We start from the raw sequence: 14870 nt of genomic DNA, 5'->3' as shown, positions 1-14870 counted from the left end.
CCATTTTTAAAATAAGAATACAGGAGCATCCAAAGAACTGTGTCATAAGCTCAAACTACCTGATCTTTCAAAAACAAGGCTTTCATCTAATAACTTTTTAGAGTTCAACTTTCGAGTCGTTAACAGAATTTCAGAGATGAGATTGTCAGCACAGAGAGACACAAGAGATCTCCCAAACTTTCTCCAGCAATGGCCAGCAGTGATTGCTGGAGGAAAGAATATGAGAAATAGGATGAAAGCCTTTGTCTGTTTTCCCAGTAAATTATTTCAGCTTATGGCAATCAGTGCTTTCTGGGCTTCCTGATTTAAAGATTGTCCATTAGTATATTAATTAGCCACCTATGGACTCATCTTTTATGAATTTATCCAATTCCTTATTGAACTTCAGTCACAAATAAAGATCAAGAGGTTAGGGATTTAATTACTAGATCATGAGCATAGAGTTATCTAAAAGCAAAAGGAAAATAGCTATTCCCATTTCTATAACGATTCATAGTGACATTTAAATGAAAATTGCTTAACTTGCAAATTAAGGCAAAATTTCCATTTTTATATGTCAAAAATATTTCCATTAAGATAATTTAGTTTTTGTAAAACCATCTCAGAAGTAACACCGTAGTGATTTTTTCAAGTGTAAAGAAGTGAAACTCCATAAATATCCATAGATGTAACACAATTAAGATAAATGCAAAATTAATGACTCAAGAATTACTAATTTACTGGCACATTTACAAAGTGCTAAATTACTGTCTCACTACAAGTTGTGGGAAATGTGTGATAAAAGTATTATTTTACTGAAAAAACACAGTTTTTTCAATATAATGAAAAATTATATATAAATATAAGCCAATCTTTTTTAATAATAGATGTTATTCTAGCCTGCTCAGTTGTGTTAAAAAAGGAGAAAATCCCTGTGTTGTGCTAGCCCCAAGGGGTATCAAAACCAGAAACTCCACTGATGAAAGAAACCAAGGTATAAACCAGCAAATAAAGATGTTTACCAGGGTTCTCCCTTATCCTGTGCCAAAGCTTTACCAGTTACAGTGGTTTTAAACACTCTCTTATCCTCACACTTCAGAATTGAAGAATTAACCTGAGATGTCCCTGAACTTTTTTCTGAGGTCTAGAAAGTTGCCCTGTAATCCTCCTGGGGAGGCTGTAGTGTAGAGTCCATGTTCTGATACACCTGGCAAGGGTGATGTGAAGCTACATCAAATCTCTAAATGTTCCCTTAACTCTTTTTCTGCACACAGATTTTGCTGTGCCTTTTTCTGCAGCATACCTTGCTTCTCCAGTTCCAGCTTCTTTTTAAAACAAAGACTCATGGGTACAGAGCCATACTTTCTTTTTTGCTTGCAAAACTATTGCTTTTAAATGACCCATTGAAAATACAAGGCACAAGATTTTTCTATAATGTAGCATTTCTGTAGTGCTTTGTGCCACAATGATTGCTGTAATTTAAACTTTATATTAAAAAAACCCAAACAGACAAATCAATAACATTTCAATTCATAGTGTTAGTTTGGAACTGTTTATTTCTTACATGAAACACCTTTTTGCTTACAATTTACTCAATTTGTCCTCCTGGAGTACTTGCACAGCACAAGAAGCAATCATCCAAGAGATGCTGCACTAGCTTAAATGGCAGAGCATTTGGGCCAAGAATACATGGCTGTATAACTATTTATGTGGAAGTAAAAGAAATTATAAAGTGACCTCTATAATTTATTGTTTGTTCCCTTCACTGCAAATAATTTTAAAATATGTACCAAAGGTAATGTGGCATAATTACATGGCATTGAAATCAAGATGCTCACAAAATAAATGACTACACTTGTTCTTACCGTGGCCCCAGCACCAAATGACACAGTGATTAGGATAATGTGAGCCACACAATATTCTTCCTTCCAAACATAAAATAAAATCAAAGGTGCCACTTTTGCTCCCCCACACAGCGATTTTTAACTTTGTGTCTTCTCAAAAGAGAAAAACAAACTCCAGCCCAGGTGTCAGGCTCTGCACCTGCTCTCACCCAAGTGTGCTGCAGTTCTTGCCAGAGCTGTGGGCCTCAGCTGTTCCTGCCACAAATCCTAAATCTACAACAGAAATGTATTAGGATGCTTTTGGCTGTGTACATGGAAACCTTTGCCTAGGCGTTTTTGTGAAACCTCACATTCAGAGTCCATCTTTGGAAGTAATTTGAAATCCATTAACATTTTAATTTTCAGCATAATTTGATCAATTAGTTAAATTGCAACAGCAAGATTAGTATTTTAGTAAGAGTATTTCCTATCAGCCCTAAAGCTGGTTGGTCTCCAGTGTCACAGACTGAAGTACCAGAGAATTTGTGCAGAGGACTCAGGATGAGCCTTTTTGTCCAGCAAAATCTCAAATCTATCAATATGTGCCATGTGTGAGCCACCTTGCCTTATTCCCTAGGAAAATAAAGTTTATATTTTACTGAAGCTCTAGAGATTCAGGTTACTGATTTGAAACATTTTTCCTCAGACACCCACCGCTTGAGCAAGGAGCTCAGCTTTCTGCAGCTACCATGCAATAAGGAACTGATCACCTACAGGCACAGGAAGAGATTCTCACCCTCTAGTACAGCATGCAACAGCAAAGCACATTTAGCCCAGCAACATACAAAATACCAGACCTGAAGTAACCTATAAGTAATTAGACAATTTCCCTAAACAGCTGCAGAGTCACCAGAGTTTAAAAAAAACATACAAATGGGGAGACAGTTCAATATAATCCTAAGTCATCACCACCACTCCCAGGAGAAAATAAAAAGAGTAATGTCCATCATAAGATCCAGCTCATTCCTGTCTCCCATCTCTTTCCTGGGCCTTACTTTTACAAGTGTTTTTCATGTCATGCAATGAACAAGATCCTAATTAGCCCAAGGGAAAGAAAGCCTCTCTTAGCTTTTTGTTTTGGGGTTTCTGAACTGGATAATTCTTCAGTCTTAAAATTCTCAGACTGTTCTGCACAGCTTTGCCACAGCTCAGTGGAGCAAAAGTAAAGGAGAAAGGAGAGGTTAGCAAGTACCTGTGGAAGCCAGAAGAGAGATTTCTTTTTTAAGAGCCATTGCCAATTTGTAAGCCCATCAAATTACAGACCAGGACAATCCAGAAATCTAATATTAGCAAACAAAACTTGAGCCTTTTATCAAAAGGAAGATTAATTTTGAACAACTGAAATTCTAGTTACAGTATCGAATCTGATGTTTTATTGCATTTGTATTTCGACAGCTGTTAAAATACAGTTCAAAACAAAAACATTAACTAAATGTTTGGTTAACTCACTCTCCCTGGCTTTTCCAGGGAAAAAATAACAAGCCCTGGCTTTTCCAGGGGAAAAAAAAAAAAAGAAAGCAGCTTATCTCATTCTTGGTCTGCTTTTGTCTCCCAAAACAGTTTCACATACCACCAGTAGTGATAATCCTGATGTTCTGATTTAATTCCAGCAGAAATTGTGGCCACCTGATATCCAGTGCTTCTGGGAAGAGTTTCTTTACCCCCACCCATGTCAGCAGCTCCCTGGAATGATCAGAGAACCCATGAGCTGAAAGAGCACACTGTGGAGGTTGTGCAGCTCTCCAGTCTTAAAGAAAATGTTCAGCTGGGAGGAGCATGGTGGATTTATTGTATAAACCTGTAAATTATACTTCTATTCAAATTAGGAGATAAACTAGTGTCCAGAGAAAGCAAGATGAGGAAGAATAACTTTTGAAGCAGTAGGTGTTAAAAATCCAAAAGGTGGCAGAGCAAGAAAACGCACTGACCACTGCTGGTCACGTCTGAAATACATAATCAGCTGTTGGAGACATAAAAAATTAACTAAGCTAGAAGTATTTTAGATTAAACAGACCTCTTCCTACCTAATTCCACTAGAGTCAAACTCAAGAAAGGTGGGAGTGAAGAGGATAAATGGGGTATTTGCCCTCAGTTATCTGTGCAGGAGGCTCTTGTGGTGCAGTGGCAGGTCAGGCTGAGCCAGCACACCTGACCGAGCACGGTCCCTGCTGGAGGCTCCATCACACAGCCCAGGGAAGAGTTAATGCTCATAAAAAACATTAATGAGTTCTCTCTACACCTCTTTTCATTGAAATGCTTCTGAGCACTTCAAAATGAAGAATCACACAGAGATGATAGTCTCTCCTCCTCAAAATATTGATAAATGACCATTCATTAAATCCCTCCAAGAATGCTATTAACAGGCTGCTCCTGGCTGCTGCTCCTGGTGCTCCTCACGCTCCCCACACAGAGCACAGGAGCTGGCATCATTCATGGAGTGGCAAAAGGAGGCAGCAGAATGGAAACCTGCTCTGCACAGATGCAGGCTGAGCAATCTCTAAAGGAAGAGGCCTTTTTTTTTTTTTATTACCTAAGCATTAAAGTAAATGAACACAAGGTTTCAGAAAACAGGCTACTGTTACATGAACAGCAAGTTATAGCACATCTTCTCAAAAGAATATTTATAACCAATTAAAAATAAGTATCAATAAACCCTCTAAAATTGATACAACACCGAACATCTATAGTTTCTTTGACATAAAAGTACCAGTATTTATTTTTATAATTCCAACAAGTAGATTCAATTATCGTTATTTACAACGTGAGATCAGAATCCTAATTGAAAATTGAGAAGATGACAGTTGTGTAAGTGAAATTAAGTTTCAATTAAAACATTACTATTTGAAGTGACTAGTTTGAATACCACACTGAAAAGAAAGTTGAACAATATGACGAATTTTTTAAAAATAATTAATGTTAATGTAAAGCACTAAAATATGCTAGTACCTTAAAACACTGACAAGAAAGGACAAATGAAACTAATTTATCTGACTTCATTCTTCCAAAATTACTTTACTGGTTTTTTTCCTGCTGTCTGAAAAACTATTATATGTTGATTGCAAAATCTGAATATTATGTACTGCTGCAGTGAAGTCCAACACAGGAACTAATTTGTGAAGTGGATGGATTACCTCGCTGTATTTTCACATAAATGCTTCACAGTTGAATGCACTATCTTTAAATACTTTTTCCTACTTTTCTTGGCACTGGAGGTGAGACCATTGTAATTGTCTCCAGCAGGAAATTCTTTGAAGTTTTCTCTACAAGTCCTAATTTTCCTCCATTTTATCTTATGAGTATTTTTTTCTTTTTTTCTAAATTTGAACTTCAGGAAATTCACTGAATTTCCTAAGACTGACTAGATCATGGACTTTTTTTTCTTTCAGCATACAAACATTCCAATGTTTTAAAGACAGACAAAATTCAAAGATGGTTCAAGTTGCTTTATTTTTTGTAGATATTTATTTCCCACTGTACCCAGACAATGAAAGCTCCACGTTTGCAGAGCTGTAGCAGAGTGTGCTACAGCACTGATGAGATGGGAGCAGGAATTCCTGGATACTGCACATCCTGTACATGACTCCCTGGAAATCCTGGCAAACACACATCCCTTGAAACATCTCCCTGAAGTTTTCACTGCTTTTCTTTTCATTCTCTCCCGCTGAGCTTTTCTAAGTTTCACCTCTTCACCCCTACCAGGACCTGTTCTGACAACTCAGCTAACCTGGGTTTTAGGACATTTGAGAGTTAAATACAGAATCAATGCACTTGGGCTCCCTGCTATGATTCAGAGAGGTCTACAGACAGAAAAACTGACTTCCATTAAAGCTGTCTATTCCATGTTTCTCCCATTACACTCACAGAGCAGGTGTGAGGTAAACTGGTTGTTCCTATTTCATTCATTCCTCCTGTTGACCAGAAAATGCATTTGAGGACAGTCTGAGCTCTCACACCACAGCCATGGGAGGAATGAAGGTTAAGGAGAAAAGAATCCCACCCACACTCCAGTAAAAATGGACTTTATTCCCCCTTTCAGAGCTCACAGCACTATCTGTTTATAAAACACAAATTTCTTGGCAAGCTCAAAGAACTAAAAAGCAAAGTTGCAATGTTAGATTTAGTTCATCTACACTAGAATAGGTTTGCCAATCCCTCATTTGTTGAAATCCTAAATTCTACACATTTATCAAAAGCAGTCTTCAAGCCCAATAGCAATAAAGAAGAAAGATATTTACTGTGCCTTTAAATATTCTACAAATTATGACTATCAAAATTATATATTATGCTATTGAATACTTCACTGTCAGTGGATTTCTATTCATCTTTTCATTTTCCAGTGTATTCTAATTTTCAAGAAAGTAAAAATAAAGCTCTTCACGCTTTCAAGAACACAAATTTATTACTGACACATGAAGGAGACAAATAAACCTATGAGCAAGTTTAAATGACACCAAAATTAAATAGCAACAATTACAGTTAAAATACTAAATGTGAATACAAAAATATTGCTGAAAACCTTTAATTTGTTAGCAGTAATTAACACAACTGTAGCCATCTTTGCTTTATTCATTATGTCTTTATTCTGTCAGTTAAAACTATTTATAGTGATACTGGGTTGATTCACCATAATTTCCTTCCACCCACAACCATCTATAATTTTTTCCCTCAGTAATTTTATAAACTTAATGTTGAGGTTCTTTTTTTTTTTTTCATTTCCATCTGCAGATTAAAAAAAATCTCTTTCTCACTATATTTATAAAAAAAAAAAAAAAATCAGGGGTCAATACAGCCCCCATTGAGCTGCAGCTGTAAAGAGTGAACACTGATATTCATTTTTCTTCTAATTCTTCAGATGCAAATTAACTCAATGAAGGAACTTCATTTATTTTGTCTTTGACATAGTGAGCCTAGAAAAGTAATATGTTTTGACATTAAAGATCTATTTCTATTATATTATATGAATATAAAATATGAATGTTTGCTTCTCAGGAATGCCATTCCCGATCTAGCCTTGATCAAAGTGATATAAAATCAGAATGAAAATACACTGCAACAAAATACACAGTGGGCATTCAAGTCAGTGCACATTTAAAACAGTCTCAAAAAAAAAAAAAAAAAAGTTCAGAATTCACCTGGAATATTCCTCACTGTTGCCTTGAATAGGAATGGACTCACCACTAAGTTACACACTAAAATGAGTTAAATTCCAGGTACACTCAAGGAAACATTAAAGTACTTGGAGGTGGTTTGTAAATAAAGGCTACAATTCTTAACTACAGTATTCTGTATGAATTTTTTACTGAGCTTTCATACACCCTATGGAAATATTTTGTAGTGCTCTGAATACAGAAGTACTCTTTAGCAACTTTCACTCTCAGCTTTGAATTACTTGCCCCGATCTTTGTGTTCATCAAATCAAGTTCATTTTTCACTCATTAACACATCACTTTAAATAAAAAATAATTTATTGGCCAGAACACCAATTCACCAATATTTTTTTGGAAATATCTGAATGCAGTACATGTTGATTAATATTTTACTTACATATATATGTACATATATGTGCAGGAAAACAATTGTAAATTGCATATGCGTATTACTAAGCTCAAACGTCTCAAACACATATATTATTTTAACTGTGCATAAACAGTATCATCCTAATAGTATCTGAAAAAAGCTTAAAGACTGGTGTAAAAATCATCATTGGAAAAAAAAAAAATCCATTTCTCTTCATTGCAAATGTTTGTTAAATGTAAATGCTGATATTCTACTCCTTAGAAGAACATTTGTCCGCATGTGGAATTTCATGATAAAAAGCTTTAGAGTCCCAGGTTTCTCTAGATAAACCCCACTGGTTTACTGATGCATGAATGCACTGAAATTGAATTACTGTACAACAGCAATTACTTTTCACAGTACAGTTATAATGAGAATCAGCTTCACAATGAACACCAGGTAGCTATAGAAGGAAAAGTTAATAAAAAGAAGCCTCTTATTTGCATTTTCCACTGCAGCAAGTGCAGTTGCCTTAAAGAAAAACCATCCTTAACACTTGATTTGCCATCATAGCTGTGAATCAACAATCATTTTTATAGCACCTCTTTATTTGCAAGGAAATATTAATGAAAATCAAAATTTTAGCAGAAAGCTAAAGTTATAATAATTGCTTTTCAAATATTACCTAATAAGTTGGTTATCTTTCATTTTGCTATCATTCTCTTCTCTCTAGGATTCAATTATTTCCCAATATGTCAATAACTAGGAAAAGTAAAAGCACCAAATGGACAATTTCAATTCCACCTCTTTTTCACTATCAGGTTTGTTGCCATGGTCATTTGTTACTAAGCATTGTCACAGTGCTTCATTCCCATTCAGTTTCAAATTACTCAGGTCACTGAAGTATCATAAAACCTTCTAAAAATTATATTAAAAAAAATCACAGATAACTTTAAGACTGTTCAAGCAAACTTCCTGTGAATGAAATAACTGAAAGTCCAGGGAAAGCAGCAATACCTCAAGTGACAGCAGACTACACAAGGGTCTCAAAGGGATTATTTGTGTTTGGCTGTAAAATTAAAACAACTACTGAATGGTGCAGCAAACATTTCTGTGTCTGTCACCTTATGGGCAGTAAGATTTTTCCCATCTCAAGCATCATCATATTAAAAGTAAATGGATACATTTACCTTTGTCACAGATAGAAACAAAACACCAGCAGCATTGAATCAAAACCATAGCTCAGGGATTTTAACTTAATTCATGTCACAAGTACTTCAAAATAAAATACAAAGTTGCCTGCCTGAAATTCAATCAGGTAGGACAGCATTAGGAAGGAAATGGTTAACAGGAATATCCTGAACTGATATAAACCCAAGGTAAATAGTGAACACTGGGAGAAGGAGGGGAGGAAAAATGTTGCTTGCAAGGTTTTCCATCAGTAAGTAGATGACAAAAGGTTATATAATTGGTTTAGTACTTTCAGTTTTCCATTTATCATATGTATCTGACAGAACAAAAATAGGACAATCTGTGATAGGATAATTGCATACTGAAGGGTAATTCAAACAGGGAATGAATATGATAAAAATCACACTGAACCAACTAATCACTATGAAAAGCGATGAGACAGAAAGATAAAAATTCATCCAGAATATTAAGGGGGAGGAGGGAAAAGAGTTCACATGTGATTAGTAGCTTCAAATAAGTTCATATGTTTGAAAGCATCAAGCAGAACTACAAAAAAAAGCCAACTGAGACCTATCCCAGCTGTCCTATTTTTATAAATCCAGATAATTCTTCTTGGCCTTTTCTACAAATCAAGCACTTTAGGTACTATGAATTTCTGAACATCTGCTAGAACCTGAAGAAATATGTTTAACCCAGAATGCTTTTGGATAAAACATTTTAATCAACCATGGATTTTGATGTCTACTTGAAACTAATTCACTCAGTGGTGTAGGGTAACAATTTGGGTTAATATTGGAACACATTTTCTGAGTCCTTGGATTTGCAGCCTCACAATCATTTTCCCATTATTTCTAAGGTTGAGGGGTATTTTGTAAGTTATTCCTCATTTAGTACTTCCTCCAACATCACCACATGACATAATTCTCTGAATCCTATGTTTCAGTGCTCTTGCACAAATTGCCATCAAAAACTTTTGTCAAAATTCAGTTATTTTAGAGACAAGATGATCCAGTACCAGGATGGAACAGAGCTCTTAAGAGTACAGGATTTTACTAATTTGCATCTCACCTCCCCAGATACAAGGGGGAAATCAGTTATGATGAACCAAGGATGAACCTTATACAAAACCTGCATTGTACAAAAGGATTTTGTCCTTCTCAGAATGCAAATTACTAAGCACTACATACTACCAGAACAGAACTGGTCACTCATTACATCTCTAGCATCAAAAAGGACCAATTTATAAAATTATGCAAAAATTAAGAACTTAATTGGAAAGTACACTAAACAGATCATTTCTTAAAAGTGACCTGTCCAAACCACACTTTTGGCTTCCTTTCCAAAGATGGGAACCTTCCAGGGAAGGCTCTGGATTTCAGTAACTTTTTCTGGCACTAAAATCCATTCACGCAAGATTACATGCATGATTTAACTTCACAGAATTCGGGCTTGTTTTTACTCAGAGCATGGTGGTCTATATTGATCCTGTATTTTCCCCCTTAGATAAAAACACAATCTGTATGAAGAGAGATCAAACCTGTTCTAAACATTTGTTATGAAGCTCTAATTGAGACTCAAACTGCTCTTCCCCACCTGCACTCCTCACTGATGGAATTCTATTCCCTCACCAGCCAAGTGTGCAGCTCGCTGGTCACTTCTCGCTCTAAACACGTGCTGCTCCAAAATGTTTTGTTCCCATTATCATCTCAGGGGAGCAGTTTTCTCTGTTAAGAAACAAGGAAAAGAGTCCTCCCCCTTCCCCCAGTCAATATTCTTCGGGCTTCTGGAAGCTGTTGCACACATATTAAAGTGTAGTTTTTCCTCTGAAAAACACACTGTAAAAATAGCATTGCGGGGTTCCATGTTTATTGTCTTTCTCTGCTTCCCTGCCAAGTGTGCTCAGTTTTACAAGCTGAAATGTTTTACTTCACTGCCAACCCTGAAAATTCAACCTCTTAAACGTAGCCAAATTCTTTCCTCCCTTTGCACCATAACAAATAATACAAGGCTGAAGGCAGAATTGTAGCCTCAGCCACACAAAAGGAATCCCTGTCCTTGGGTGATACCTCCAGCTCCACGGTGGAGACATGAGGATCTTCAGCTCAATTGAGCAGATCAGTCTGGCTGAAATAGAGCAGCTGATGGTAAACAGCATCACCATAATGTCCTGTGAGTTTGCTGACAGGGGTGATGCCACAGGAGCTATTGTTCCAGGCAGTCACCTCAATTTCAAGCAAAGAATAATGCAAAAGGAAGATTTGTTACTCTTTAGAACACGTGTTACAGCAAACTCCTATTTGATATAATAAACATAAAATTCTGAACTTTTTCTTGGTTCTATGGTAAGTCTAATAGACACCAAAGCTATTACAAAAGGAGGATCAGAATGGAGATGGGGGGAAAAAAACAGGAAAGCAAAAAAACTTACAGACATCCAGAGAGCTGTCTAGTTATTCAGTGATCATTAATAAGCTGCCTGAAGGATGATGTAGTACTTACCACAATTAAAGTGTTTACCATTTGAAGTGTTTGCATCTTTTTCCGAACTAAAGGACAGTTACTGAACTCAGACATTTCCCTGCAACACTATTTTTATAATAGTGAGCACTGAAATTAAGTCTGCTTTGGTTGGATATTTTAAAATCTACCATTTTAGCCATATGCAGTTAGGTTTTACTGCACACAAGTGATATGTTACAAACTCATATTGGAACTTGGCAGTCCTAATCTCATTGCACACCCTTACATTTATCTATTGATGGTATAAATAATATAAATCTATTCTCTTGAACAGTGATACTAAACTACTTCTGAATGCTTTAGCATTTCCACTTCAGCACCTTCAATTGCTAGCACAGCCTTCAGAGCAGAGCCTAAACTATATATTTAGTTTTACATCGTGGAAGGAAATAGCAGACTGATCTGCTGCTTACCCGTACGGCTTCAGACTTCTTATGAAACATTTCTTCCATATTCTTTGCTAACTTTTTCACAAGCTGAAGGCCATCAATTTCTTCTATTGCAACATCCTTCTCATATTCTTTGTATTTCTGGAAGAGAAAAAGAAAAATAGGGAAAAGTTACTCACAGGGAACCAGCTGAAATTTTGACAACTAATTATTCGTTTTATATTACACTTTGCTGACATTCTTCATTTATTTGATCTTTATTTGCGTGACAGAAGGCTGCTTTGTGCCAAGATGCTGTCATGGGGAGAGAACAACTGGATTAGAACCAGAACTCCATTTAAAAAATAATAAAAATATTTATCTCATGCACTGTAGGAAAACGATAACTCCCCTTCACAATGTTTAAATTACTTTTCCCCACAACTAAACAAGAGCCAAAGAAAAGTAACAAAATCTTGTATCTCCTCCAAAAATCATGTAAAAACAGTGATACAATTGGCAATCCCTGTGCCTTAGCAACCTAGAATCCTCCTCCTCCTCAGCTGAACTTCCTGTAGATGCCTATTTCACAAGCTTTATACAATGCTTACATTATGAATACTTACACTACAAGCTTATCTAGACATGCTTAACTTTTCATGCAAAGAAAAGCCTAAGAAAAGCACAAGAACATGAGCCTTCATCCAAACACAAGCATCAAAGCATCCTTTATCCAATGTGACGAGCGCTGCATTTCACAATGCGAATAACTCAGAATGCCAAAGCACTAAAAATATATTCAAAACAATTTTACCCTCTATTTTTTGCATATCAGTAGTTTTATTTTTCCTCATTAGTGTTCACAAGGAAGCTTTGTAAAAATTAATTATTAAAAAGAATTTAATGCTGAGAACATTCTTCTTCCCCACATTATTCCACTGCAGCCTCCACTCTAAGAAATGTTGGCTTCCATTCTGGCTGTCGTTTGCTTCTCTCTCTCTAAAACATGCACAGTTGTGTTGAACTAATCACTGTCCATCACCAAACCCCTCACCTCATCACAACCCTGCACCTCCACCACACAGTGAGGGAGAAGGAAGGCACACCTGCCTCCTGCCAATGAGCCCTGTGTGCCAAAAGCATCTCCCAAACCTCTACAGGAGACTCTTGGGTCAACCCACAGTATTTGAGTGAAGAAAATTAAATAGTATCATTAAAAAAAAAAAAAAAAAATCATTGAAATTTGCCTGCAGAATGATGATTCTTATAGAACTCCAGAGAGACAATGGAGAATAAGGTGACCAAAAACAGTGCTTCAAAGAACCTGGATGAATATTAAAATGTTCAAAACAGTGAATAAGTCAGGACCAGCTGTGTCCTGGCTGGTGATGCAAGGACCCTTTTGTTAAGAGAATGCCTGCACATGTTGTACCCATTTCCCCTAACAAAACTAATTTTCAAGGTAGACTCACACTTTGTACTTCCTTTAAAACTTACACTTCACTATAAAAACTTGTGTGAATATTTTGGTAATGAAACAATATTTAATAAAATGTAATTTGCAGAAAATTTCAGAACAAAGTTAAAAAGACAAAGTTGTCAGTAAATATTTAGGGCATTTTTTTAATATATATATGTAATTTCAGCAATAATTTAAATTTTCCACATTATTACCTGCCATGAACCTCTAGTCTGAGACCTCAGTAGCAATCTAGCAACCTAAGAAAACTCAAACAAACCCTTTGCATTTTGCTCCCTCGAGACAGGCAGGGAGATTTGGGGGTTTTGCCCTCTTTGATCTGCACTTAGATACCAATAACAGAGTTCTGATTTCAATTCTTGAAGTCCATTTATGTCATTACTAGAGATAAAAGTGATTTTTCTAAAATAGAAAAATACACTTTTATTTTTTATTCACTGGAGAAAATAAAACAATAGACAAGAGAGGCAAACACTATTGTAACAAATACCATGATAAAATGCAGTAAATGACCAGTAAATTGAAAACACAGCAAGTTAATTAATGATGACAATGTCTGTCCACATCCCACAGGATTTGAAGCTTTGGAGAATTTAAAACAAATCAAGTACAAATTTGAATCACTTATTTCCAGCTGCCCAGATCATGTTCAACATATCACCTCTTGATAAAAATATTTCCTTTAGACTTGACCTTTGAGTTTTTAGAAAGTATTCTAAAATGCATCACTTGAAGAGACAGCTTTCAGGTCATCAGATTTATTGATTTAAGCTTTGCCATCGAGTGAAGAAAGCCAGGCAATTATTCACTGTGTTTGCCTGAAAACTGAATGGTGCTGTTGAAATCCACATTTTCTAGGCACGCAGAATCCTACCACGTGGTCTATTAGGCTCTTGTGAAAGCATATTAAAAAGCCACACTTCTCAATGTTGAGTAACTGGTGCTTTTGAAAGCTAAAAATATCTTGCACTCAAAATAGATGTAAATGATTTCTTATCTCATAATTTATGATCTTATAATTATGCTAGTTTATAGTAAATAAACACATTTCTTCATAAATCAAATGCCAAAGTTCCAACACAAAAGAATACATTGGAATAAACAGAAGATATTATTTCAGATCCATTTGAAAAGACCCCACATCTTGCATGGTGCAAGTCTACTCACTTGCTGGAAAACTTCAAGAACATTTGCAACAAAACTAGGAGAGCTCAGCCTGCAAGACCCTGGCAATGAAGAGGTTTATGTAATATGTATTTTATATTTGGCATTCCATTGTCATAAAAAAGTACTTCTCTCATTTTTTCAGCCATCATTGGAAGTTTCCAAAACAGGAAAATTATGTGGTTGGAAAAAACTTCCAGCTGTTTTTGCTCTCCTGGTGCCTGGAGGGGAGAGGTGCAAGCCTGACTGGGTGTGTCTGTGCCCTGCTCTCACTCTGCAGGATGCTGGGGATTTCAATTCCATCTCTAAAGAACCTGATTTTGTAACACCTCTCAATGCAAGAAACCTGAACCACACAGGATACTGACACAACACAAAACCACAATAAAACCACAACAAAGGCAATCATTAATACTGCATTCTCTTCCTTTCACTGCAAAGGCTGTCTGACCTCCAGACTTGCATCCTTTCCCCGCCACGAAATTTTTACATATTAAATTTGGATTTAGTTTCAATAAATTAAAACAGCAAAGACATAGTCTCTTTGAAATAAATTTGAATTTGTTTTTAAATGAATATATTTTATTTTGATGTCATCTTGAGAAAGCAGCATGACACTATTGTTCCAGTTAACCAAAATGAGTGGTGAAAAAAACAGCTTTTGGGCCAGGTTCTCGCAAGAGTTGCAAACTGCTTTGTTGTACTGCTACTGTGAAGGTGCTCATACAAGCAATGCCTTAAATTGCCATTTCCCTTCCCTGTAACAATAATGAAGCTGATGTTAAAGCT

General features: G+C 36.1%; 1 protein-coding gene across 5 annotated transcripts in view; it reads right to left on the bottom strand.

Moving 5' to 3' along the window:
• Nucleotides 1-14870, bottom strand: part of CACNA2D3 (calcium voltage-gated channel auxiliary subunit alpha2delta 3) — a 385680-nt gene that overhangs the window by 288295 nt on the left and 82515 nt on the right. For all 5 annotated transcript variants that reach the window (XR_001523933.2, XM_015641179.3, XM_015641181.3 and 2 more), the window contains one exon: nucleotides 11483-11599. Coding sequence is in view for 4 of the 5 variants with exons in the window: in XM_015641179.3 (XP_015496665.1) it covers nucleotides 11483-11599 (117 nt within the window). In the remaining variant the exon portion in view is untranslated. The remainder of the gene's footprint in view (nucleotides 1-11482; nucleotides 11600-14870) is intronic.

Source organism: Parus major, chromosome 12 (genome assembly GCF_001522545.3).
Source record: "Parus major isolate Abel chromosome 12, Parus_major1.1, whole genome shotgun sequence".
Lineage (NCBI taxonomy): Eukaryota > Metazoa > Chordata > Aves > Passeriformes > Paridae > Parus > Parus major.
The sequence above is the reverse complement of the archived record's forward strand: the minus strand, read 5'-3'. Positions and strand labels throughout refer to the sequence as shown.